This window comes from Pongo abelii, chromosome 2, assembly GCF_028885655.2.
Source record: "Pongo abelii isolate AG06213 chromosome 2, NHGRI_mPonAbe1-v2.0_pri, whole genome shotgun sequence".
NCBI lineage: Eukaryota > Metazoa > Chordata > Mammalia > Primates > Hominidae > Pongo > Pongo abelii.
This window is the reverse complement of record NC_085928.1, coordinates 196,718,475-196,745,261: the sequence shown is the minus strand read 5'-3', so window position 1 is coordinate 196,745,261 and position 26,787 is coordinate 196,718,475. Positions and strand designations below refer to the sequence as shown.

The 26,787-nt window shown below is 41.8% G+C and overlaps 1 protein-coding gene across 1 annotated transcript; it reads right to left on the bottom strand.

The window, feature by feature from the left end:
• Window positions 1-26,787, bottom strand: KNG1 (kininogen 1). Its single transcript, XM_002814387.5, has 10 exons — window positions 26,409-26,787; window positions 23,901-24,011; window positions 21,608-21,692; window positions 18,567-18,739; window positions 16,479-16,586; window positions 12,144-12,228; window positions 11,099-11,271; window positions 4,552-4,659; window positions 4,346-4,432; window positions 1-2,250 (listed from the first exon to the last, which is right to left on the bottom strand). The coding sequence occupies exons 1-10, from the start codon at window positions 26,601-26,603 to the stop codon at window positions 1,444-1,446; spliced, it is 1,932 nt and encodes a 643-aa protein (XP_002814433.4). The 5' UTR covers window positions 26,604-26,787; the 3' UTR covers window positions 1-1,443.

Here is a 26,787-nt window from a genome sequence, read left to right as displayed (position 1 = left end):
GATGCTGGCTCTGCCCCTGCCTTTGGGGGTCGACCCTTGTACTCGCAGGACCTTAGGTGACTCTGTAAGTATAGTAAAACGCAGTTAATCTGATGTTATCATTCAATCTTTTTTAAAAAGTGGAGCAACCAGTTGACAGGTAAGACTTTTTCCTGACATCTGTGGTTGTTTATTTAAAAGAACAGACAATATTTAAAATGAAAGACAAACTCAGAGGTTCAAATGCATCCAATAAGTTGAAGCAGCAGTGACATACACATCCAAAGATGATTGTAGCTATTTAAAGCCATATCTTGTTTTTCTAGGCAAAAGTACAACATTGGTTATAAAGCATATACCTTCTTTGCACTATAGGGCAATGAAAGACAATCCTATTATTCTGCTTCTCAAAAATCAATGGTCTTCAAAGTCATAGCAAAAAGACTATAAAGTGAGACTAGAGAATAATTTCCTCGTAAAATTTCCGAACAAACTTTGCATCACATTCCATAATATTCCCTTGTCAATTATTTAAGAAGTTTTATTAGCAAGCCTGCTTCTATATTGCTCCCTCTGCTTTTCATCCTTATCATTAAGCTCGGAGCTTCTGTAAACTAAGAATTACTCAATCTAGGCTCAGCAAAAATAAACAGAATACTCCTATATGAAAGCCTGTTGCAAAGAGTAGTTAATGAGTAAGCAGAAATTGTTGACTTATGAGAGACACTCTCACTCAGAAAGGGCAGTGGGAGTACTTATTTGATATAACTAGCCCATTTTGGGAATAGAAAGTCAATTAATTTATGTCCCCCCTTTCCTCCCTTTGGCCAACCTTTCTTTCTTTCTTGTTACTTCTCTTTGAAATCTGGAAGTTTTTCTTATTATTTCTTTTTTTTTTTTTTTTTTTTTTGAGACAGAGTCTTGCCCTGTTGCCCAGGCTGGAGCACAGTGGCATGATCTCGGCTCACTGCAACCTCCACCTCCCGGGTTCAAGCAATTCTCCAGCCTCAGCCTTCTTATTATTTCTATTCCATTAATAAGTTCAGCATTTAATCTCTTGACTTCCCTTATTTTCACAAACACTCAAATACCAGGTGTCACAGTTTATTAAGAATGTCAAGAATCTTTGTGTGCAAATTCATGCCATACGTTGTAAGGTACATATTTGTTATCAAAGAAGCCAATTGTGGCGGGCCATAAGGCACATTAGTTTGTCCGTTTACTGTGCTAGTTTAGAAAACTTGGGAAGAAGATTCAGAAAAGATTTAGAATTGTGGCACACAATTTTATGCAGTCCCTGGAGACTGATGCTGTCCCCATTGGGAGTCTCACCACTTCTCTTTAGACTGTTCCAAAGCTGCACGGTTTTTGGTGCATTATATCAGGATATTTTCATCTGGACAATGGAGAGAGGGATATTGATACTTTAATAAAGTATGAAAGAAATACCCATAGCCGCATAAATTAAGAAAGGGCATCAGCAAGATTGAAATAGGATTCTTTCATTTGTGTGGTTGGATTAATTTCACTAACTGACTTCCAGGGGCGTCCAGGACATTTTGGGGAGGTTGTGTCTGGAAAATCTGATATCGGGTTAAATGAAAGGCCATTTGGGTCTATCTGGATATCAGGGATCCAATCATCATCACTCTCTGTGGGAGGCGGTGGTATAGGAGGCATCATAGTTGCAATGAGATCAGAGTCCTGAAAGTCAGAAAAGGTAACTGTTACACCTGGCTGGGCTAGGGAAGGGATGGGGGTTGGCCCTTCTGTCTTCTCTTGTGTCTGTGCAGAAGGTGTAGTGCTATCTTCAGAAGAGCTTGCCAAATGCTCTGTTTTCCAACCATTGTGCTTTCCATTCTTTTTGCCTTTATTTTTATGTTTTCCATGGCCATGACCATGCTTATGCTTATGTCCATGGTCAAGAACATGGCCCCCTTGGTGTTCAAGATCATCATCAAGTTTGAACTTACGTCCATGACCAAGACCATGCTGTTGTTGGTGTCCACGGCCAAGGCCATGTCCTCTTTGGTGCCCATGCCCTTGGTCACCTTCATGTTTATGGCCGAGGCCAAGATTATGTTTTCTTTGTTTTTCATGGCCCCAGTCATGTCTATGAGTATGCCCTTGTTCTTTTCCTGAATCCCGCTCTTCATCTTGTGCAGGTGCCATGGAAGTGTGGGGTGGACTTACAGTTGTTCCTTCTTTTATTTCCCCTATTTGTGATGATCGGAAAGGTGAAAAACCTGGAGGCCTTTTCATCAGTGAGATCTAAACAGAAAATATTAAGATGAATGTATTACTGCAAAAATCATGCTATCGATGAGGGAAAAAAACAGAGATCCGGCAATGCTATCTTAGTTTACAATGGGGGAGGTGTTTGCCAGATTTTAAATACTATATTAACATTCCAGAAAGGATGAATAATTTTTTTTGTCTTTTGATTGATCTTAAAATTTGTGGACATTGATTATTGTTCTTAATAATGCTACAAAATGGCCAGGCATGGTGGCTCATGCCTGTAATCTCAGCACTTTGGAAGACCAAGGCGAGCAGATCACTTGAGGTCAGGAGTTTGAGACCAGCCTGGCCAACATGGTGAAACCCTGTCTCTACTAAAAATACAAAAATTAGCTGGGCGTGGTGGCACATGCCTGTAATCCCAGCTACTCAGGAGGCTGAGGCAGGAGAATCGCTTGAACCCAGGACGTGGAGGTTGCGGTGAGCTGAGATGGCGCCACTGCACTCCAGCCTAGGCGACAGTGACTCTGTCAAAAAAACGAAAACAAAAACAAAACAAAACAAAAAAACAGCCAAACAACAACAAAAAAAACTGTAAAATAAGCTGGAGTGTTTTTGCTTCATCTGGGTGGTTGAACTAGCTAATCTCTAGGGTAGCTTCTAAGCCTATGTTTATGTAAGCACAGTATTTAATTATTGATACTACTGTTATTACCACCATCACTGCTTCTATCCTAAAAGGCCCTAAGTGGCTTTATGAACTGAATATATAGGGAGCATGTATCCATGATCACTTTGTTGTGCTGAAGCACATTAGGACACATTCGCAAGCTTGAAATGCAACCTGAGGACAATGTTTGTGTTACACCATCTACATACCTACACACGACAAAAGACCAAATCAGAAAAGAGGGAGATGAGGCAACTTGCTTCGAATATGTCAATTTGTGGATTAATTCTACCTACACTTTTGCTACCTGTGAGAATGTGTTAATTGGAAGCAATGTTTGGTGATGCAAAGAACATGGTCATTGGAGTCAGGCCAGACCATACTGGTAATCAGCATCGTGATGAAAAGGGTAGACTCTGAATTGACCAAGATTTGAATTCAAGTGCCATCAGCTTCACTTTTCCCTTCTGTAAAATAGAAATAATAACAGCACCTGCCTCACAGAGTTATAAGGAGGACTCGAAAATGTGGGTGAAGCCTTCAGTATAGTGCCCGGGACAGAGGAAGCATTTGATAATGTCATTATTCACTCAGGACCTCAGAGTCTTTCTAATTTTTACTGTCTCATCCTCGACAATAGGGAAAGTGTTACTATCTCCCCGAGTTCTTTTAAGACTTAAAAACGAAAGATGACATCAACGAATGCTTTTCAAACTTGATTCATGCATATGAATCCCCTGGGGATCCTGTTAAAATTCGGTAGCTGTGAAGTAGGGTTTGCGAGTCTGAATTTTTCTTTTCTTTTCTTTTCTTGTTTTTTGAGACAAAGTTTCGCTCTTTGTTGCCCAGGGTGGAGTGCAGTGGTAGGATCTCGGCTCATTGCAACCTCCACCTCCTGGGTTCAAGGGATTCTCCTGCCTGAGCCCCCTGAGGAGCTGGGATTACAGGCGCCACCACACCCGGCTAATGGTTGTATTTTTAGTAGAGATAGGGTTTCACCATGTTGGCCAGGCTAGTCTCAAACTCCTGACCTCAGGTGATCTGCCTGCCTCGGCCTCCCAAAGTGCTGGGATAACAGGCATGAGCCACTGCGCCCAGCCGTGCATTTTTCACATGGTCCTTGCGTGTCAGCAGAATGCAGTGGAGTGCTGTATCTGGCCTCAGGTACGCCTGGCATAGCCAATGTTGCTCCCCCACAGCAGGACTGCAGTGCACTAGGAGAGAGTCTATAGAAGCTTCACTGAGACACTGACAATGTGTGAGAAGTGATCAGGAGGATTGTTACTCTCCTTTCTAGCCATTAAACAGAGATCAGCACAGAAGTGTGAGAGTTACTCCCCATTTAAAAAAGATAGCTCCCCAATTCATTTCAGTAATGGTTCATTTTCAGCCCCCAAATATGGATTTTCAGAATGAGCAGAACTGACCCCACGCTGACTGTAATTAGAATCATACCATTCCCAGTGGTTGACAGTTGACAGTAGGGTAAATTTTTTTCTCCCAGGGTACCACATAAACTTCAGCATTGCAATCTAGGCTTTGCTATCCATGAAAACAAGTCAAAAGAGAGACAGTGTTATTCACGAGATATTTAAACAAATGATTCTAAAAACATCAAATAGGCTTCCAGTGAAAAAGTAGACAGGTGCATGACTACTCACGCCAAGTTTTTTGGTCTCACAGCTTTCGGTCAACTCTTCATTACTTTCCTTGGAACACGTGGTTTCCCTGGCCACGAAGTCAATAAAATATTTCTTGCCAGCCACCACCTGAAAAATTAATTAGTACAAAGTAAACGCTTAAAAATATTTGCATAATAAATCATTTATCTTTAAGAAATGTTAAAGGAGAATCTTGAAATTTTAATTGACCAACTTAGAGAGTTACATACAAAAAAGTACACGTTTGGCATTAAAGCTTGGCATGCATATTTAAAATATTTGGCTATCGGTTGGTCCCATTTCCTTTTCTAAGTGGGGGAAGAAATAAGCAAGCTATAATTTTTTTTTTTTTTTTTGAGACGGGGTTTCGCTCTTGTTGCCCATGCTGGAGTGCAGTGGCACGATCTCGGCTCACTGCAACCTCCGCCTCCTGGATTCAAGCAATTCTCCTGCCTCAGCCTCCTGAGTAGCTGGGATTATAGTTGCCCACCACCACACCTGGCTAATTTTATATTTTTAGTAGAGATGGGGTTTCTCCACGTTGGTCAGCCTGGTCTCGAACTCCCGACCTCAGGTGATCCACCTGCCTCGGCCTCCCAAAGTGCTGGGATTACAGGCATGAGCCACCATGCCTGGCCTATAATTTTTGTTTATTTATGTATTTATTTGAGTTTTATTGTCCAACAGCTGTTAAATTCACTAGTAATTCAAGGGCTCAAGTTGTAATATCTAAGAATCTAACAGGAATAGGAAGAAAAACTTAAAATGTTTTTAAATATGCCTTATTGTCCTGCCAAATCTTGAATTGGTGAAATACTGAGTTAGTACTACTATAGAAATTATGTGGATTAAATTTTGTAATTAGAAAAATTATTTGGGGTTTTTATTGTTCTCTTACTATTTTTAATATTAAGAAATTATTTTAGGCTGGGCGTGGTGGTTCATGCCTGTAATTCCAGCACTTTGGGAGGCTGAGGCAGGTGGATCACTTAAGGCCAGCTGTTCAAGACCAGTCTGACCAATGTGGTGAAACCCCACCTCTACTAAAAATACAAAAATTAGATGGGCTTTGTGATGCACACCTGTAATCCCAGCTATTTGACAGGCTGAGGCAGGGGAGTTACTTGAACCCAGGAGGCGGAGGTTGCAGTGAGCTGAGATCATGCCACTGCACTCCAGCCTGGGTGACAGAGTGAGACTCCGTCTCAAAAAGAAAAAAAAAATTATTTTAATCTCTAGCAATAGTTTTAATCACTACTCAACACTATCTTCCATTAAATATTTTGTGGCCCAATTTCTCAACCAAATTATTTAGTATTAAATCGTAGTATTTAAATGTGTTGGCCGGGAATAGTGGCTCCTGCCTGTAATTCCAGCACCCTGGGGGCCTGAGGCGGGCAGATCACCTGAGGTCAGGGGTTCGAGACCATCCTGGCTAACATATAATGAATCCCTGTCTCTACTAAAAATACTAAAAATTAGCCGGGCATGGTTGCAAGCATCTCTAATCCCGGCTACTTGGGAGGCTGAGGCAGGAGAATCGTTTGAACCTGGGTGGCAGAGGTTAGAGTGAGCCAACATCGTGCCACTACACTCCAGCCTGGGTGACAGAGTGAGACTCTGTTTCGGGAAACAAAACAAAACAAAAACAAACAAACAAACAAAAAACAACAAAACTAAAACAAATAAATAAATATTCACCAAAACCCAGGATGAGGAAGGCCTTTCTTAGGTGAAAAGCAGAGGAAAGAAATCTAAAGGAAGGGGAAAATATTAAAACTTGGCTAGAGAAAAATGAAAACTGCTTCTGAAAAATCACAATAAGCAAAGTAGAAAGGCAAGCTGGGAAAACTATGATATAGAATCAATATCTGTATGAATATAAAGCCCAACACTAAAAAATGGACAAAAGCCATGAGCAGGTATTTCAGAGAAGAAGTTAAAATGGTCATTAAGCCTAAAAAAAAGTTTAACTTCATTAATAAACAAAAACATGCACATTAAAAAAGCAATGAGACATCATCGTTAGCCTTCCCTGCAGGCAAAGATGAAAACAAAAATTGATGATACGTAGCATTGGCCAGACATAGGAATCAAGCAGCCTCAGTCACTGCTGGTAGGAAGAGAATTCAAATTAAGATCCTCAACTGGTGTCTTTTTTCTTTTATTTTTTGAGACGGAGTCTCACTCTGTCGCCCAGGCTGGAGTTTAGTGACACACACTGCAACCTCCGCCTCCTGAGTTCAAGTGATTCTCCTGCCTTAGCGCCCCCAAGTAGCTGAGATTACAAGCAAGTGCTACCACGCCCAGCTAATTTTTGTGTTTTTTTGTAGAGATGAGGTTTCACCATGTTGGCCAGGCTGGTCCCAAACTCCTGACCTCAGGTGATCCGCCCACCTCGGCCCCTACAAAGTGCTGGGATTACAGGCATGAGCTACCATGCCTGGCCTCAACTGGTGTCTTACATGCAGGTGATGTGAATGTAAATTGGCATCATTGCAAATATTTGGTGATTCTCGCAATTTGCATCAAGTCTTAGATATATACATATTCTTTGACATTTCTAGGACTTTGTCAAAGGAAAAATTTCTGCATGTGCACACACAGATCTTGGAAGTTTATTCATCTCAGCAGAGGCAGACAGGAGCATCAACAGCCTTGGGGACAGCAGCAGTGGTGGCAGGGCAAAATAAAACTTATATGAAACTGCAATCACTAACGTGTGAAAATGGAAGATTCAGGAAGTGTTTCGTATCTGAAATATGAACCAAGGTGGAATCAACATGCATCCAAACAGGACTAAATGTGCAAACCCAAGGCAAGCTTAAAACTATAAAATAAATATTTAGCAATTTTGCAAATTGGTCATTTGGAGACTAGCTTTTAGCAAATTCATCATATGTTTAATTGTTTTCCACCAAGGCTGCCTTGGGTGACTATGTTCAAGCAACCAAATTGCTCTCTTTAATGCAAAAATCAGTAAAGATTCATCTCTCTAAAGTAAGTTTGAAATTCTTGCAATATTCAGACTGACTTGGCAACTAACTGACGGGTTACCTCTTTGTGTCCCCCTGGCATCCTATCCTTAATGTAGACATATATGCATAGTAGAATGTTGATTCGTTAATCCACAGAGGAAACTGTAACTACTAAGAAGACTAGATATTCATGCTTGAGAATGAGTGGTTCTGTTTTTGATGGCAAACCTCTGACATACAATACAAGGTGGCCTATTCCTACAACATTCAGGATAAAGAATAAGGGAGCTGGGTGCATTGGTGTGTGCCTATAATCCCAGCTACTTGGGAGGTTGAGATGGGCACACTGCTTGCTCCCAGGAGTTCGAGTCCAGCCTGGGCATCACAGTGAGACCCCCATCTCTCTCTCTCTCTTGCTCTCTCTCTTTTTTTGTTTGCTCTGTTGCCCAAAGGGTCTTGTTCTATCACCTAGGCTGGAGTGCAGTGGCACAATCACAGCTCACTGCAGTCTCGACCTCCCAATCTCAAGCAATCCTCCCACTTCAGCTTCCCAAAGTAGTTGGGACTACAAGCACATACTACCATACCCAGCTAATTTTTTAATTCTTTTTTTTTTAAATTATTTTTTGAGATGGAGTTTCACTCTTGTCACCCAGGCTGGAGTGCAATGGCATGATCTTGGCTCACTGCAACCTCCGCCTCCCAAGTTTAAGTGATTCTCCTGCCTCAGCCTCCCGAGTAGCTGGGATTATAGGCACCCACCACCACTCCCAGCTGATTTTTGTATTTTTAGTAGAGATGGTTTTTCACCATGTTGGTCATGGCTGGTCTCGAACTCCTGACCTCAGGTGATCTACCTGCCTCGGCCTCCCAAAGTGCTGGGATTACAGGCATGAGCCACCATGCCTGGCCTTTAATTCTTTTTTTGTAGAGACAGGGTCTTGCTATGTTGCTCAGGCTGGTCTCGCTCCTGGGCTCAAGTGATCCTCCTGTCTCAGCCTCCCAAAGTACTGGGATCACGGGCATGAGCTACCATGTCTGGCCCCTGTCTCTCTTAAAAAACAACAACGAAAAAAGAATAAAAGAATTTCACAAGAAAGAAAAAATATAAAGTGAGAAGTTAAAGCTGACAAAAGCATGAATAGTATAGATTGGCGTCCCTTTCAAGTAAACCTAACGTGGTCATATGGCAATGAAATCAGAGAGAGAGGGTGGTCGTGTCTGGGATAGAAACAAGTGCTCAAGTAGCAGAGAGATCAAAGTGTCAGTTTTGATTTACTTTAATCTAGTTTGTTTACTTTTTTTCAGTTACAAAAGTAACACAGAAAATTAGAAAGATTAAAGTAGTGTTATTCCATCACCTAAAAATCACCACTATGACTATGAGGCATTCATTTTTTTGTTTGTTTCCAGGTGGAGTCTGACTCTGTCACCCAGGCTGAAGTGCAGTGGCACAATCTTGGCTCACTGCAACCTCCGCCTCCCAGGTCCAAGCCATTCTTGTGCCTTAGCCTCCTGAGTAGCTGGGATTGCAGGTGCGCACCACCACACCCTGCTAATTTTGGAATTTTTATTAGGTTGGTGCAAAAGTAGTTGTGATTTTGCCATTACTTTGGCAAAAACCACAACTACTTTTGCACCAACCTAATAGTATAGATGGAGTTTCACCATGTTGCCGAGGCTGGTCTCAAACTCCTGACCTCAAGCAATCCACCCACTTCAGCCTCCTAAAGTGCTGGGATTACAGGCGTGAGCCACGTTTTTTTTTTTTCCACATTATTTTCTGTACTTTAAAATAACACAACTGATAACATCATGTATATTCAATTTTATGCCTCCTTTTTTTCACTGAATATTATAACACAAGATATTCCCCATATCAAGAGCTCCTCACAAAGATACTTTGAAATTGCTGCTTAACACTCTATTCTGAGGATATGCCAGACATGATCTAATCATTCTCATATTAATCATTTTGACAGTTTACTATTTTTGCTGTTATACTTAAAACTACAGTGAATATCGTTGTATATAAAGACTCCTACTTTGGATTCCTAGAAATTCAGTTCTGAGCCAAAAGTATGAACTTTTTAGTGAGAATTTTTTCACCAGATTATGAGGATTATGTTGGCTTGCTGTAACAATATGGCTCTATTTTGATTATTTATCTTTAGCTTGTATTTAGGGAAGCCAATTTTTAGTCTCTAAAATAGGGGTCTGTCCATAATCACATCAGTCAGAGACTATTGGAGTTGCTAGAAATGTAGGCTCTTCTCTTTTTTTGAGACGGAGTTTTGCTCTTGTTGCCCAGGCTGGAGTGCAATGACACGATCTCGGCTCATTGCAACCTCCGCCTCCCGGGTTCAAGTGATTCTCCTGCCTCAGCTTCCCGAGTAGCTGGGATTACAGGCATGTACCACCACGCCCGGCTAGTTTTGTATTTTTAGTAGAGACGAGGTTTCTCCATGTTGGTCAGGCTGGTCTCGAACTCCCAACCTCAGGTGATCTGCCTGCCTCGGCCTCCCAAAGTGCTGGGATTACAGGCATGAGGCACTCTGCCCGGCAAAATGTAGGCTCTTCTAATACAGTCACTCATTTTACAGATGGGGCCACAAAGGCTTAGAACGTTTGAATGACCACCCAGAGTGATCTGGGATGTGAGCGGCAGATGCTATGGTGGAACTGAGTCTCCTGACTCCCAGAAGACACTCCTGTCAATCTTCTATTGACAGGGCATGAAAGGAGAGATGAATCCCCAGAGGGTACATTTGCAGGAGAGCGGGATCCCAGGCAGAGAGAACAGTGGGTGAAAGACATGGAGGCAAGAAAGTGTGGAGCCTGGGCAATGATGGATTGACTGATATGGCTCAGCCCAAGACATTATGTGATATTATAATGAGAGATGAGTCCAGAAAGACATAGAGTAAGTCTTGCTGGCCCTAGCCCTGAATTTTATTAATTATATTATGGTTGCTATTGTATTTATTTATTTATTTTTTTAGACAGAGTCTCGCTCTGTTGACAGGCTGGAGTGCAGTGGCGTGAAATCGTCTCACTGCAACCTCTGCCTCCCAGGTTCAAGCAATTCTCCTGCCTCAGCCTCTGGAGTAGCTGGGACTACAGGTGTGCACCACCACGCCCGGCTAATTTTTGTATTTTTAGTAGAGACAGGGTTTCACTATGTTGGCCAGGATGGTCTTGATCTCTTGACCTTGTGATCCACCCGCCTTGGCTTCCCAAAGTGCTGGTATTGCAGGTGTGAGCCACCGCGCCCAGCCGCTATTGTATTTATATAGCATTTTAGAGTTTGAAAAAGTGATTTGACATATATTAACTTATTTGATCCTCACCTCAGTCCTTTACATATAGAAAACAGAGAGAATGTTGTAAAAGACTTGTCCAGGATGAAGCATACAGGGAGATTGGCACTTAATTTACCAAATCTAATGCACCAAATCACATTATCAAATGTATGGTTTCCCAATCCAGAGCCAAGATCAGTGGCAAAATTAGTCAGCAATTTGCACATAGACTATAGTGTTACTGCTTTTGTAGTATAGTTTACACACCTGTACTCTTGCTTTTTTCACATTGTCAATCTTGAAATAGAAAGTTGCGTTATTCTCTGCATTAAGCTTTGTGATGGTGTGAGTCAGTGTCTCCTCCAGCTCTGGGCTGTTGGTGGGTATATCTCTGGGGCAGCCCACGCAAATCTTGGTAGGTGGTTGTACAAAATCCTCCCCTGAAAGGATCAGGTTTTAAGTCAGCATGTACACTGAAGTAGCAGCCTGGCCTAGCATCCCTCCTGCACAAGAACCAGCATCCACATGTATAAGGGGCCACATGGGAGCCCAGGCCCAGTAGTGAGTGGGTGAAGGTTGTCTGTCTGACTTTCACTTCCTGCCTCTCTTCTTTTCCCCTCCTCAGAGCACAGTGTACTTAGGGAAACATTTTCAATAGGAAGGTGAGAGTAACTCAATCAAAACGCTACACTTTTCCTGAATTTTTGCATTTTTGATGGAAACTGTAAAAAGCAATGCTTAATTTAAAGGAGTGACTCTCATGAGAAAAGTTTAAGTGCTGTGGTTCTGATGAATAGGCAGCTTCAGACTACTCATGGAACGCATACAAATGTTTTCCAAGTATGAGAAAAGCACACCCTTGTTATAAGAAACACTGACCTGACCACAAACTCACACTATCTCCATTTCTTCCCATTATAACATGCAGGAAAAAACCACCTTAATTGAAAGGGTTTTGTTCTGAGTGCTTAGAAATAAAATACAGGTCTCTTCAACTTACAACATCTGACTTAAGGACAACTTACAGAGAAGAGAGACCAGATGGCATTGTACCCAAAGGCCAACTTTGCCCAGGGGTCATAAATTTCTCTTCTGTCTTCATAAACCATTTTGACCAGAACAGTCTGAGCTGCAGCACAACTGGGCAGGGAAGGGGTACCGTGTTCTCATCAAGGGGTGCATCTGTGTCTGCAGGTTACACAGACTTTGGAGTACATCACGGGAACCAAAACCCAACTTATAGGAAAAGACCCAGCCAGTTGTCTGGGACCACTATTCCTCTATTGCGGTGCCAACATGTGTTATTCCTTACCTGGATAAATGTCACATTTCTGTGAGAAGGAAGCAATTCGTAGCTGAATATCGATGTATGCATTATCTGTACATTCACCGGTATCCTGGTTTTTCAAAAGCATATAAGTGCTCAGTTAAAAACATTTTTTAGAGTCTTAAAAGTAAACAACTAGTAAAATTGAAAAATAGGACGTGTACTTTCCAAATTATTGCATAGAAAAAAAAGAAAGAAGCAAAACATAGTCTTACTGCAAAAGAGATACTAAGGTAATAGTATCAATAGCATCAACAAATACATGCATATACATAAGCACATGGAAAGCAGGAAGATCTAGTACAGAAATAACAGCCATGTAAGTAAAAAGGTAAATTTCTAAAAAAATAAGGTAAGACTTTCAGACTGTTAAAACACCAAATCAATGTATTACAGTTTCAAGAACCATCTTATAATAAAAACAATGTATAAAGCTTAAAAATAAAAGATGAACAAAGCTACATGAGACAAATATAAACATAGCAGGAACTAGAATATTAGTAATATTGGACAAAGTAAAATTCATGATAACAAAACACTCATTCATAAAGGTAGTAAAAATGATAATTTTATTTTTCAAAAGCATAGACTGGAAGGCATGGAATCAAAATACATAAAGTAGAAAAAATTACACATGTGAATAGAAATGGATAGAAATAATCATGGTGGGAAAATTTAGTATGCAATTACAAATCTAAGACAGGGCAAGTGAATAAAAAATAAATAAGACCATAGAAGATTTGAATAACATAATAAAGATTTATTTAAATGGTATTTTCATATGTAGCATATGAAATATGCTTATTTCATAAGTATCATACAAATTTGTATGATATGTAGCATATGAAATATCATAAGTAGCATATGAAATATACTTATTTCATAAGTATCATACAAATTTGTATGTATTTGTGTGTGTATATATATATGTGTATATATGTATATATGTATATATATGTATATATATATGTGTATATATATATATATATTTTTTGTGATGGAGTCTTTGTCGCCAAGGCTGGAGTGCAGTGGCGCAATCTCAGCTCACTGCAACCTCTGCCTCCTGGATTCAAGTGATTCTCCTGCCTCAGCCTCCCAAGTATCTGGGATTACAGGCGTGTACCACCACACCCAGCTAATTTTTTTGTATTTTTAGTAGAGATGAGGTTTTGCCATGTTGGCCAGGCTGGTCTCAAACTCCTGATCTCAAGTGATCCACCCACCAAAATGCTGGGATTACAGGCATGAGCTACCGTGCCCGGCCAGTATCATACAAATATTTTTAATTGTTTTTACACCAGGTCACAAAAAGATCCAATAAATTTTACAAAGCAGAAACAAAACAGGGTATATTCTTTCACCTCAGCACCAAAAAGAAAAAATAATCTCTAAAAATTCATAACATGTTTAAACAAACAAAAACAATATACTTGGAAATATAAACATGCTTGCCAATAAAGTTAGGATCTTTCTTGGATAAGGAAAAAAAAACCAACAAAATAACAAAAATGAGAATTCCATATAATGTTATTAGAACAGCATTCTAAGTTAATTTTTGACTTGACATGATTTCGTAATTTAAAAACAGAGGGAGAAAAATAAATAGAACAAACAAATAGAAAAAACAAATAGAAAGACCTATGCCTAGGTCTCCAGAAGTGAGGGGAAAAAAGAATAATAAACAAACATAGCCAGGTGCTGTGTGATAAGTCACTTTGGGAGGCTGAGGCAGGCGGATCACCTGAGGTTGGGAGTTCGAGACCAGCCTGACCAACATGGAGAAACCTCGTCTCTACTAAAAATACAAAACTAGCCGGGCGTGGTGGCACATGCCTGTAATCCCAGCTACTCGGGAAGCTGAGGCAGGAGAATCACTTGAACCCGGGAGGCGGAGGTTGCAGTGAGCCAAGATCGCGCCATTGCACTCCAGCCTGGGCAACAAGAGCAAAACTCCATCTCAAAAAAAAAAAAAACAAAAAAAAAAAAGAAAAGCCTATATTTCTAGCAACTCCAATAGTCTCTGACTGAATTTGCCTATTCTAGATGTTTCATATAAGTGGAATCATACAATATTTTGTGTGTGTGTCTGGCTTATTTCACTTAACATAATATTTTCAAGCTTCATCCACATTGTAGCATGTATCAGAATTTCATTCTTTTTAAAGGTTGAACAGTATTTCATTGTATATATATAATAGCACATTTTGTTTATCCATTCACCTGTTGATAGACACTTGGGTTGTTTCGACTTTCTGGCTATTATGAATTTTGCTGCTATAGAAATTCACGTATAAGCATGTGTTTGAATATGCGTTTCCAGTTCTTTTGGGAATATACCTAAGAGTGCAACTTCTGGGTCATATAGTAATTCTATAGTCAAGATTTTCAGAAATCGCCAAATTATTTTCTATAATGGCTGCAGCATTTTACAGTCCTACCAGCAATGTACAAAAGTTCTACTTTCTCCATGCCCTTTCTAATACTTGTTATTTTATGAACAAAAAGAGGTTCTTTATATATTCTGCATGTTAAACTCTTATCAGATACATGATTTGCAAATATTTTCTCTCATTCTGCAGGTTGTATTTTTACTCTCTTGATAGTGTCCTTTTTACTTTTTTCTCCAATTATGAAATAAATGCATGCTCAATTAGAAAACTTAGGAAGTATCAAAAACTTCCAAAAATATAAAGAATCAGAAAAAGCGGCCGGATGCAGTGGCTCACACCTGTAATACCAGTACTTTGGAAGGCCAAGATGGGTGGATCACCTGAGGTCAAGAATTCGAAAACAGCCTGGCCAACATGGCAAAACCCCCATCTGTACCAAAAATACAAAAATTAGCCTGGCGTTGCAGTGGGCACCTGTAATCCCAGCTACTCAGGGAGGCTGAGGCATGAGAATTACTTGAACCCGGGAGGCGGAGGTTGCAGTGAGCCGAGATCACACCACTGCACTCCAGCCAAGGTGACAGAGCAAGACCTCTTCTCAAAAGAGAAAAAGCACCCACAATTCCAACTGAAAGTTAACTACATTCTATATTTTGTCATAATTTGTTTTCCATCGCTTTTTGTATTTACATTTATTTTACATATTTAAATAAATCTGTATGTATAGTTTTGTATCCTACTTTTTTTGTTTTTTACTTAACATTGTAACCATTTTCCTATGTCACTAAAAACTAAAAATTTTTGACAGCTGTATCATATTCTACTGTATGGATATACTGTAATTTACTTAACCATTCTCTAATGTTGCATATACTATTTACAATATTTTTCTATTAAAAAACAACTGACATTAACATCTTATGGTCTGGATTTCCCATATAAACGAATTAGAAGCAGAATTACTAGATCAAAGGACTTGCAGCATTTCCTTGGCTAAAGCACAGTCTTCTGCTCAAATGCAAACATCCCTGGGCACATATCATGTCTTAGCCATCTTAACATTCGCTAGCTACTACTACCTTGAGATACACCATTTTAATATAATTATGGTTCACATAACAAGATACGATGCTAGGAAGAACCACTAAGGGCTAGAGACTCAGGGTCTGTTTATTAAAGATAAAGGTAGGGAAGGGAAGATGAGAAAACAGAGAAAAGTTTGACATGAAGAATAACCCTGGGTAGAGCAAGGGAACACCATATGGGCATTGAGCACCTGGGGAAGAAAAGGAAATAGGAAAGTGTGGAGACGTAACAAAGATACACTTGGCAGTTCAAGCATTTTGTCTATTCGTAGTCCCTGGTTATACTCTGTAAATACTTATTGCTGGCCAGGCGTGGTGGCTCACCTGAGATCAGGAGTTCTGTAATTCCAGCACTTTAGGAGGCCAAGGCGGGCGGATCACCTGAGGTCAGGAGTTTGAGACCACCCTGGCCAACAAGGTAAAACCCTGTCTCTACTATAAATACAAAAATTAGCTGTGGGTGGTGGTTGGCACCTGTAGTCCTAGCTACTTGGGAGGCTGAGGCAGGAGAATAGCTTGAACCTGGGAGGCGGAGGCTGCAGTGAGACGAGATCACACCACTGCGCTCCAGCCTGGGGAACAGATTGAGATCCTGTCTCAAAAAATAAATAAAGTAAAATAAAGTTACAAAAAAATACTTATTGCCAGCTGTGCAGATTCTTTGGCCAGTTAGGTAAGGCAGCTTGACCAGTGACGTGAGCTTGAGGCTTCCCACCTGAGTGTGAATGTGAATTGTTGAATGTCATCTAAACTTTTTGTGACGGTCTTCCCACCCAGCTTGATAGTTACCATCAAAATGTAAACAAAATGCTAAGAACTTTATCATTAAATTTTTGCCTACTTACACCATTCCAAAGGGACTTGCAGTCTGGAGTTAAGAACAGAAAATTCTCTTTGGAACAATTCGTTTGCACAATTGAGTAGGTAATTTGAAAGTTCAATCCAGCCACCACCTGAAACAATTTCAGATTGAATATTTAAAGGGCAGTTTAAACATTATTCGCTGTGGGATATGAACGTTATGAGGAGTTTAGAAAACAGTGTGGCAATATAATAAGTGCCCAAGAAATATAAATTATTATTATTACTAGGCAAAAAATGCTGAATAAACATTGAGCACCTTAAGATTCTCACATCTCTCACACAAACACACACAGACACACACACCGCTAGCCATCTGAAAATGACAAGCAATATATATATTTTTCTATTTTTCAGCCAGTTTTGGAACATGGATTTCTTTAAGTAAATCCTAACAATATTTCCTCTGCCAGGCTGCAGAGAGAAATGTTTACTGAATTTCATAAAATAATAATGCCCTTCTAGACGGATAAAGAAAACTTTGGAGGGGCGTGGTCTTTACTGTTGGGTCCTCGGGCTCCCAGGTTACCAAGTAGTAAGATTTCTCCTACTTTATTCTGGGCCTCTCCCACCCTGATAGCTCTATACGGACATAATTGATAATTGAGTAAAGCATGCTCGCATGAAAGCAAGTTGTAAGATTTATTAAATGCAGAGAATGTTACTGACCAAAGGGAATCACTCATAATAAGAGGCTGAAATACGAGAGACCCAGTCAACTATCAGAAAAGTCTGGGAGGGCTGGGCGTGGTGGCTCATGCCTGTAATCCCAGCACTTTGGGAGACCCAGATGGGAGGACCACCTGAGGTCAGGAATTCAAGACCAGCCTGGCCAACATAGGGAAACCTTGTCTCTACCAAAAATACAAAAATTAGCCAGGCGTGGTGGTGGGTGCCTGTAATCCCAGCTACTCGGGATGCTGAGGCAGGAGATCTCTTAAACTTGGGAGGTGGAAGTTGCAGTGAACCAAGATGGCACCACTGCACTCCAGCCTGGGCAACAGAACAAGACTCTATCTCAAAAAAAAAAAAAAAAAAAAAGAAGAAGAAAAGTCTGGGTGTACTGAATCATTAAGAAGATTTGTAGCTGAGTGCAGTGGTTCAGGCCTGTAATCTCAGCACTTTGGGAGGCCGAGGTGGGAGGATCACTTGAGGTTGGGAGTTTGAGACCAGCCTGGCCAACATGGTGAAACCTTGTCTCTACTAAAAGTACAAAAATTAGCAAGACGTGGTGATGAGCCCTGGTAATCCCAGTTCCTTGGGAGGCTGAGGCAGGAGAATTGCTTGAACCTGGGAGGCAAAGGTTGCAGTGAGCCAAGATTGTGCCACTGCTCCAGTCTAGGGAACAGAGTGAGACTGTCAAAAAAAAAAAAAAAAATTTACGGATATGTACTTTTTTTTTTTTCTGATGATATGGGAACTCTAACTTAGCGGGTACCCAGAAAGCCATGCCGACCATTTTAGACACAATTTAATATTTTGGAGCTGTGTTTAACTCATGATGGCTAGGTGATAATATAGTTTTCTTAAAATCCTAAGGCCAGGAGATTGAGACCATTCTGGCTAACATGGTGAAACCCCGCCTCTACTAAAAATAATAATAATAAAAAAAATTAGCCAGCATGGTGGTGGGCGCCTGTAGTCCCAGCTACGCAGGAGGCTGAGGCAGGAGAATGGCGTGAACCCAGGAGGCGGAGCTTGCAGTGAGCTGAGATCGCGCCACTGCACTCCAGCCTGGGCAACAGAGCGAGACTCCGTCTCAAAAAAAAAAAAAAAAAAAAAAAAAACACCCTAAGGCCAGTATGACTTTTCCTTTTCACCGTCTCTAGGAAGAGCCTGTAATGACGATTACCCATCTGTTAAAATCAAACATCAAAGGAAGGGGGTCTGATTCGACATCTTTTCTCACTTTACATATTGCACTATCCGACTCACTTCGACTAAGGAGAAAGCTTTTCGCTTCCTGTGCTAGTCACATGAAAACACCACCAGCCATGCAATCATACATTTTAAATGTAAAGATCTAACAAATTTTAGTAATACTGTGCTCCTTAGAGAATTAAAGAACAAACCTGTCTTTGGGCCCGTTTTACTTCATTAAGCGTGAAGAGGGAAGAATGTTGAGTGTTGTTGTTAAAGTACTGAATGCCGTGTCTCAGAATGGGCTCCAGGTCTGGGCTCTGCGTTGATACAGGATGCACACAGCCGAGGCAGTCGTACTGGGCTGTCACCACAGGGCCCTCGGCTTAACAAAGAGCAGACAAAAACACAGCATTAATGATCGCAATCAGCATTCGCATACATTGCCCTAAATAAAGAAGAGGCTGGGCATGGTGGCTCATGCCTGTAAACCCAGCACTTTGGGAGGCCAAGGCGGGCAGATTGTCTGAGGTCAGGAGTTCGAGACCAGCCTGGCCAACATGGTGAAACCCCATCTCTCCTAAAAATACAAAATTACAAAATTTAAAATACAAAAATTAGCTGGGTGTGGTAGTCCCAGCTACTCGGGAGGCTGAGGCAGGAGAATCACTCGAACTCAGGAGACAGAGGTTGCAGTGAGCCGAGATCATGCCACTGCACTCCAGCCTGGGCGACAGAGCAAGACTCTGTCTCAAAAGGAAAAAAAAGAAAGAAAGAAAATATTTGCAAACCATGCATCCCACAAGGGACTAACATTCAGCATATACAAGGAATTCAATCAACTCACCAATAAAAAAAACAAGTAATCCCTTTAAAAAGTGGGCAAAGGATCTCAGTAGGCGTTTCTCAAAAGAAGACATACAAATGGCCAACAGGTATGTGAAAAAATGCCCAATATCACTAAGCATTAGGGAAATGCAAATCAAAACCATTATGAGATGAGATATCATCTTACCCCAGTTAGAATGGCTATTATTAAAAAGAGTTTGTATTAAATTACCAAGTAATGTTCATAACAGATAGCCCTAACCTACTGGTCAATAGAGGCAAAGTCCATAAAAAGGGAACGTAGCTGCAGAGTGAGTGGCACATCTGGAAGGACACCCTGGGAGCCTGGACTTCTTCACCCACCGAGCTCTCGCTGCCTGCCATGTAAGCGGCAAACACAGCCAGGAGGATACGGAGAAAAGGGAACTCTTATGCACTGTTGGTAAGAATGTAAATTAGTACAACCACTATGGAAAATAGTATGGAGATTTCTCAAAAAACAAAAACACCAAATACCATATATCCAGTAGTCCAGCTACTGGGCATCTACCCAGAGGAAAATAAATCAGTCTATCAAAGGGGTACTTCCACTCCCAGGTTTTTCACAGCAGTATTCACAATGGCAAAGATATGAAATCAACTTAAATGTCCATCAAAGGGTGAATGAATAAAGAAAATGTGGGGGACCAGGCGCAGTGGCTCACACCTGTAATCCCAGCACATTGGGAGGCCGAGGAGGGCGAATCACCCGAGGCAAGGAGTTCGAGACCAGCCTGGCCAACATGGTGAAACCCTGTCTCTACTAAAAATACAAAAATTATCTGGGCGTGGTGGTGATGCCCATAATCCCAGCTATTCAGGAGGCTGAGGCTGGAGAATTGCTTGAACCCAGGAGGTTGCAGTGAGCCAAGATCGTGCCACTGCACCCCAGCCTGGGCGACAGTGCGAGACTCTGTCTCAAAATGAAAAAAAAAGAAATTGTGGTATATATTCACAATGAAATAGTATTTGACCGTAAACAAAGAATGAAATCATATCATTTAAAGCCACACGGACAGAACTAGAGGTCGTTAAGTGAAACAACTCAAGCACAGAAAGACAAACTTCACATTGTTCTCACTCATATGTGGAAGCTAAAACAATCACATGGAGATAGAGAAGAGAAGAGAACGACAGATACCAGAGGCTGAGCGGGGTAGGGGGTAGAAGGGGGAAATGGAGAGGTTGGTGAATAGGTACTGAATTATAGTTAGATAGAAGAAATACATTCTAACGTTATATAGCAGACTAGGGTGTCTGTAGTTAGCAACAATATAGTGTATATTTTAAAGTAGCCAGAAGAGAGGACTTGAAATATTACCAATTCGTAGAAATGATAACTATTCCAGGTGATGGATACCCCAAATACCCTGACTTAATCATTACATGTTCAATGCATGTAAAAAACACTCACATGTACCTCATAAATATGTAAAATATTATGCATCAGTAAAAGAAAAAAAAAGAAAAATAAGTTAATACATGCAAGGTGCTTTGAGTCATGGCTGTGACATAAGGACTCAATACATCTTAGCTATTACTTTTATCCTGATTGTTGCTAATATGTTATTATGATTAATATGTTAGTATGTTATTATGATTGTACCTCCAGGCATATCATCTCATTTCAGCCTCACAACAGTCCTGTGAAGTGGGAAGTACTCTTACCTCCCTTTTCTAGACAAGGAAAAGGAGAGCCAAGAAGGCAAGGAACTCTGAAAGATTCCAGGCCAGATCTGCCCTCAAAGCCTATGCGCTCCTCACTCTGGGATGCTGCTTGCAATGGAGGGCAGGTCTTATGTCTTCTGGTCCTTCTACTGAGCTCTTGCACACACCGGGTACAATGCAGCACATGGGAAGAGTTGGGATAGTCCTAAGGGGATGATGGTCACGAGCCTGGCTCAACCTCCAGGCTCTGCCGCTCCACCCAATGCTCCCTAACTCTTTTTTTTTTTACTTTATTTTTAATTTTTTATTATTATACTTTAAGTTTTAGGGTACATGTGCACACAATGTGCAGGTTAGTTACATATGTATACATGTGCCATGCTGGTGTGCTGCACCCATTAACTCGTCATTTAGCATTAGGTATATCTCCTAATGTTATCCCTCCCCTCTCCCCCCACCCCACAACAGTCCCCAGAGCGTGATGTTCCCCTTCCTGTGTCCATGTGTTCTCATTGTTCAATTCCCATCTATGAGTGAGAACATGCGGTGTTTGGTTTTTTGTCCTTGCGACAGTTTACTGAGAATGATGATTAACTCTGCAAATGGCTTTACTACTGCCACCCTCTGGGAGCAAGCAGAGCCTGGTCAAGATCGTGTTCCTGGCTCACAGAAATGGTTAATTTCCCACCAGGGCAGTGCCAGAGGATAAACCAGCCACCTGGAGTCATCCGGCAGGTCTGGGTAGCCACGGAGAATTTCTTGCTGCCCCTCTTCGCCACAGTTGCGGTGCACTCTGCAGTGGCCTACACGGAAAAGAAAGAGACCACTGATCCTGATCTTTCAGATGGGAAACGCTACCTAGTACTGTTGCTAAATATGGCTTTCCTTAACAAGCAAAACAAAACAGCACTTGTGAAGATTTTACCAAAAGAGTTTTGAGACATGAGAATACATTTTTTTAATAGCCTAATGATTACTTTATATAAGCCACTGATATTCATGAGATGCTGGAGGAAAGACAGTGTAAATGGTGAGGTTTTAAAGCTTGAGTCTTTGTTTTGAGCCCTGGAGGTATTTCTTTTTTCTTTTGTTTTCTGTTTTTTTTTTTTTTTTTTTTGAGACAGAGTGTCGCTTTTGTTACCCAGGCTGGAGTGCAACAGTGCAATCTCTCGGTTCACTGCAACCTCTGCCTCCCAGATTCAAGTGATTCTGCTGCCTCAGCCTCCCAAGTAGCTGGGATTACATACACGTGCCACCACACCCAGCTAATTTTGTATTTTTGGTAGAGATGGGGTTTCACTGTGTTGGTCAGGCTGGTCTCGAACTCCTGACCTCAAACGATCCAATCACCTCGGCCTCCCAAAGTGTTACGATTACAGGCATGAGCCACTGCACCTGGCTGAGCCCTGGAGCTATTTCTTTCTAACCAAGATGGACGCAGAGGTCTAGAACCAGCCTGCTAAACACTCCTCTTATCTACCTCTCAACTTCAGTGAGTTAATACTGTTCACATAAACTTCAGTTTAACTTAATAGAAAGAGCAGGGACCTTGGCATCAAAATGTTATTCAGTTCCAGCCTTGTCACTTGCTAGCTGTTACCTCTGTCATGTCCCCTTGACTCTCGGAGTCTCAGTTTACCCATCTTGTAGGAGATGGGACACATCTATCTCTTAGAGTTGTTGTGAACAGTATGTGTGCAAACACACACAAAATGCCTACTAGAGGCCCGCCACACAGCAGGCACTTAAAAATAGGCAGCTGTTTAATTGTTACTGTTGAACAATGTTTTTGTTTTGTTTTGTCTTTTCATTCTTCAGTCATATCCATTGGATTCTAAGTGACAGATACTATTCCATCAGGATAAAGCACACCTCCCTTTGTCCACACAGCCCCTAGAAGCAGGCAGTACAGGGCACAGCAGCTACTTATCCCCACCTTACAGATGAGATGATTGAGAAGGGAGAACTAGCACTGCAAAATCCTAGACTCCTGACTTGGAGTTCAGTACTATTTGGTAACGGCAGATGACTGGCAGTCATCTTTTACGTTCTGACGTAAAAGAAGGGAATCAATCCATGAAAAGAGAGGCTTGCTTCCGAGGCAGATACTGTCTGAAATCTTTCTTAATTAAAGCAAAACAACCATGGCTGGGCGCGGTGGCTCATGCCTGTAATCCCAGCACTTTGGGAGGCCGAGGAGAGTGGTTCACCAGGTCAGGAGATTGAAACCATCCTCGCTAACATGGTGAAACCCCGTCTCTACTAAAAATACAAAAAATTAGCCAGGCGTGGTGGCGGGCGCCTGTAGTCCCAGCTACTCAGGAGGCTGAGGCAGGACGATGGTGTGAACCGGGAAGGCGGAGCTTGCAGTGAGCCGAGATCGCGCCACTGCATTCCAGCCTGGGCAACAGAGCGAGACTCTGGCTCAAAAAAAAAAAAAAAAAAGCAAAACAACCAGCTATGGTGTGCCAGGCCTATATGTTAGGCATTTGGTTAAGATAGCCATTGTTATCAAAGTTATTTGCATAATTCATCTAATTTCATCCTTCAACAACCTGATGAGGTCAATATTATCTCCCATATACAGCAGAGAGTACCAGTTCTGAGAGGTCACAGCTCACCTGCTATTACACAGCTAATGGAAGGCAGAGTCAAGATTTGCACTCAACGTTGTGTAATGGAAGCACCCAAGCCCTCCCCTCGCCAGCTCTTTGGCTTGGCCCAAATGTCGATCTGTTGTCTCTCTGGAGTCTGAGCCACATGTTCTGGCTGGACACTAGAGCCCCCTTCTCATGGAAAGGCTTTCTCCATGTTTAACTGCTGGCTTCTCCATGATTTTTCTATCTATACAAGAACACAGATATAAAGCATCTGACTTTTCTACACATTGGAATGTTTATTTGCATTTCTCATAAGCAGGCTCACCAGTAGTCATCATTTCTGCATCAGTAAAAAAATCTGGTAGGGTCAACAGAGAAAACAGAAGGCCCAAGAATGGCCAATACACTTACTGCTTCTGCAGCATCCTTGTAGTCACAGTCCTGCCAGGTTTTGCCACTTTGAACAGGACAATCCCCCTCCTTGATTTCGTACTTGAAGGAATAAAACGTGTCAGAGCCAACCTGAAAAGCAGCCAAAGATACTTAGGGTTCATCCAACTGACCCAATAGCAAATAATTCTAGTGGGTTCCAGTAAAGTTAGGAATATTGATCTTTGACTTGAGAGGAAAGCATTCACTTAAAATATATTTATATTTCTATCATAAACAGTTATGTGAAAGAATGTTTATAATATACTCACAATGTACTTTTAAAGGTTACAAAGCAGTATGCATAGTATTAGCCCATTTTTGTCAAAACTGGTTTATATATAAATCTATGTCTTTTAAAAGTCTGGAAAGATACACAGCAAGCTGTTAAAATGTTTAAAATGTTTGTCTGTCAGTGGTGAGATTATAATTATCTTTCACATTCTTCTTCAAGCAAACATTTCTTTTTTTTTTTGAGACGGAGTCTCGCTCTGTCGCCGAGGCTGGAGTGCAGTGGCGTGATCTCGGCTCACTGCAAGCTCCGCCTCCCGGGTTCACGCCATTCTCCTGCCTCAGCCTCCTGAGTAGCTGGGACTACAGGCGCCCTCCAGCGCACCCGGCTACTTTTTTGTATTTTTTAGTAGAGATTGGGTTTCACCATGGTCTTGATCTCCTGACCTCGTGATCCACCCGCCTCGGCCTCCCAAAATGCTGGGATTACAGGCGTGAGCCACCGCGCCCGGCCCAAGCAAACATTTCTAAGTGGTCTTTTTCCCCTAATGAACATATATGACTTTTACAAATTAGAAAAAGCAAACAAGAAAACCTTAAACAAATGTTAACAGTTATCTCTGTATGGTGGAATTAGTTATGGGCGATTTTAGTACTTTTATTTGGTTTATTTTGTTTCCTACTTTTTCTTTTTTAAACAGCTTTATTGAGATATAATTTATATGCCATAACATTTACCCACTAAAGGCATACAATTTAATGTTTTTTAGTGTATTTACAACCATACCCACAATCTACTGGGTACCACACCACCAATAAACTGTTGCTTGAGATCACCATGAAGCAGAATTTCTCACATGACTGTACTAGATTATGAAAGAAAATGGCTCGATTTTACTTTCAGAAAAAATAACATGTCCACTGTGTTTATTTTCCTTTATCCCCATGTTGTCACATGGCTAGTTTTTTTTTTTTTTTTTCTGCTAAAGTAACCAATTGCTTGACATTCCCAGAGATATAGTCTTTTATAGTGAAATTTGTTTAAACATACTCTTGAAAGATTGGTATTTCTTTGAACCATGCATCCTGCTAGGATTTGTCTCCTGCTGGAGTGCCTCATTGCAATAATATCAAAAGCTAACTAAAACGTTGCTGTTAAACCCGGTACATTCAGCCATACAGGCTTCTGTCTAATTCCGTAGAATCACATTAACCTCTTTCCTCACTCCTCTTAGATATGCCCCATGAAGTACCCCCTCCCATTTAAGGTTTGGAGTTCTATATTTTTCAGCCTAGGGCCAGAGACCCAGTGAATTCTTTTGCTGCTGTCTAACTAAATTCCTAACTTCTCCCACTCTACTTGGTCCTGTTCAGATTTCTCCATCTACTTTTGTTTCATTTCACCCTAGATTCTACTTCTCTGATCATCCAGGAAACCAATCTGCCTGAGGACGAGTCATACTCTGTCCTCCCACCCCAGGCTAGAGAGTGGTATCTGTCTTTCCACAAGTTGTAAGCTTCTACCTTTGATGATCACATATTTGGTGGTGGTGGTGGTGGTGGTGGGTGGTGGGTGGCGGTGGTGGTGGGTGGTGAGGGGTGGTAGTGGTGGTGGGTGGTGGGTGGTGGTGGGTGGTGGGTGGTGGGTGGTGGTAGGTGGTGGTGGGTGGTGGTGGTGGGTGGTGAGGGGTGGTGGTGGGTGGTGGGTGGTGGGTGGTGGTAGGTGGTGGTGGGTGGTGGTGGTGGGTGGTGGGTGATGGTGGTGGGTGGTGGTAGGTGGTGGTGGGTGGTGGGTGGTGGGTGATGGTGGTGGGTGGTGGGTGATGATGGTGGGTGGTGGGTGATGGTGGTAGGTGGTGGTAGTGGGTGGTGGGTGATGGTGGTGGGTGGTGGTGGGTGGTGGTGGGTGGTGGGTGGTGGGTGGTGGGTGATGATGGTGGGTGGTGGGTGGTGATGGTGGGTGGTGGTGGTGGTGATGATGATGGGTGGTGGTGGGTGGTGGTGGGTGGTGGGTGGTGGGTGATGGTGGTGGGTGGTGGGTGATGGTGGTGGGTGGTGGTGGGTGGTAGTGGGTGGTGGTGGTGGGTGGTGGTGGGTGGTGGGTGGTAGTGGGTGGTGGTGGTGGGTGGTGGTGCGTGGTGGGTGGCGGTTGTGGTTGTGGGTGGTGGTGGTGGTATGTGCGTATGTGTGTGTGAGGCCTGGGCTCCTAGTGATAGTACAAATCCCAAGTGACTTCAAGGTTAAACACAATTCACTCACCGTCTTAGTGACTTCAGTTATGCGGTACAATACAAACTGGTTGTTACTTTGGTTTTGACTGTTATATTTCTTCAGAGCAGCATCCACAGCTTTAAATAAATCCTTGTCATTGCAGTCAATTTCCTCGGACTGTGATTCCTGGGTTAAACTTAGTAGCAGCCTGGAGCAGAGGAAAAGGATGGTAATTAGTTTCATGATCTAACAATCTCCCTCTAGGAGCTGTGGGATGGTTTCACCAAGAATCAAGAGCCAACTGGAATACTGAATTTGACAATCTCCAGCCTCTTGTTTCTTCTGTCCTCCTCTCTGCCTCAGCACTCAGGGCACCGGTTGGATTCCTGCTGCCATACGCTAGTTGCCTTGTTCCCAATGGTTAAAT

Bases quoted from the DNA above. Each gene is read 5' to 3' on its own strand.
- KNG1 (XM_002814387.5), bottom strand. From the start codon at position 26,603: ATGAAACTAATTACCATCCTTTTCCTCTGCTCCAGGCTGCTACTAAGT. The intron at 24,012-26,408 runs GTGAGTGAATTG...GCTGCTTTTCAG, and splicing joins TAACTGAAGTCACTAAGACG to GTTGGCTCTGACACGTTTTA. The intron at 12,229-16,478 runs GTAAGTAGGCAA...TTGAAAAACCAG, and splicing joins GCAAGTCCCTTTGGAATGGT to GATACCGGTGAATGTACAGA.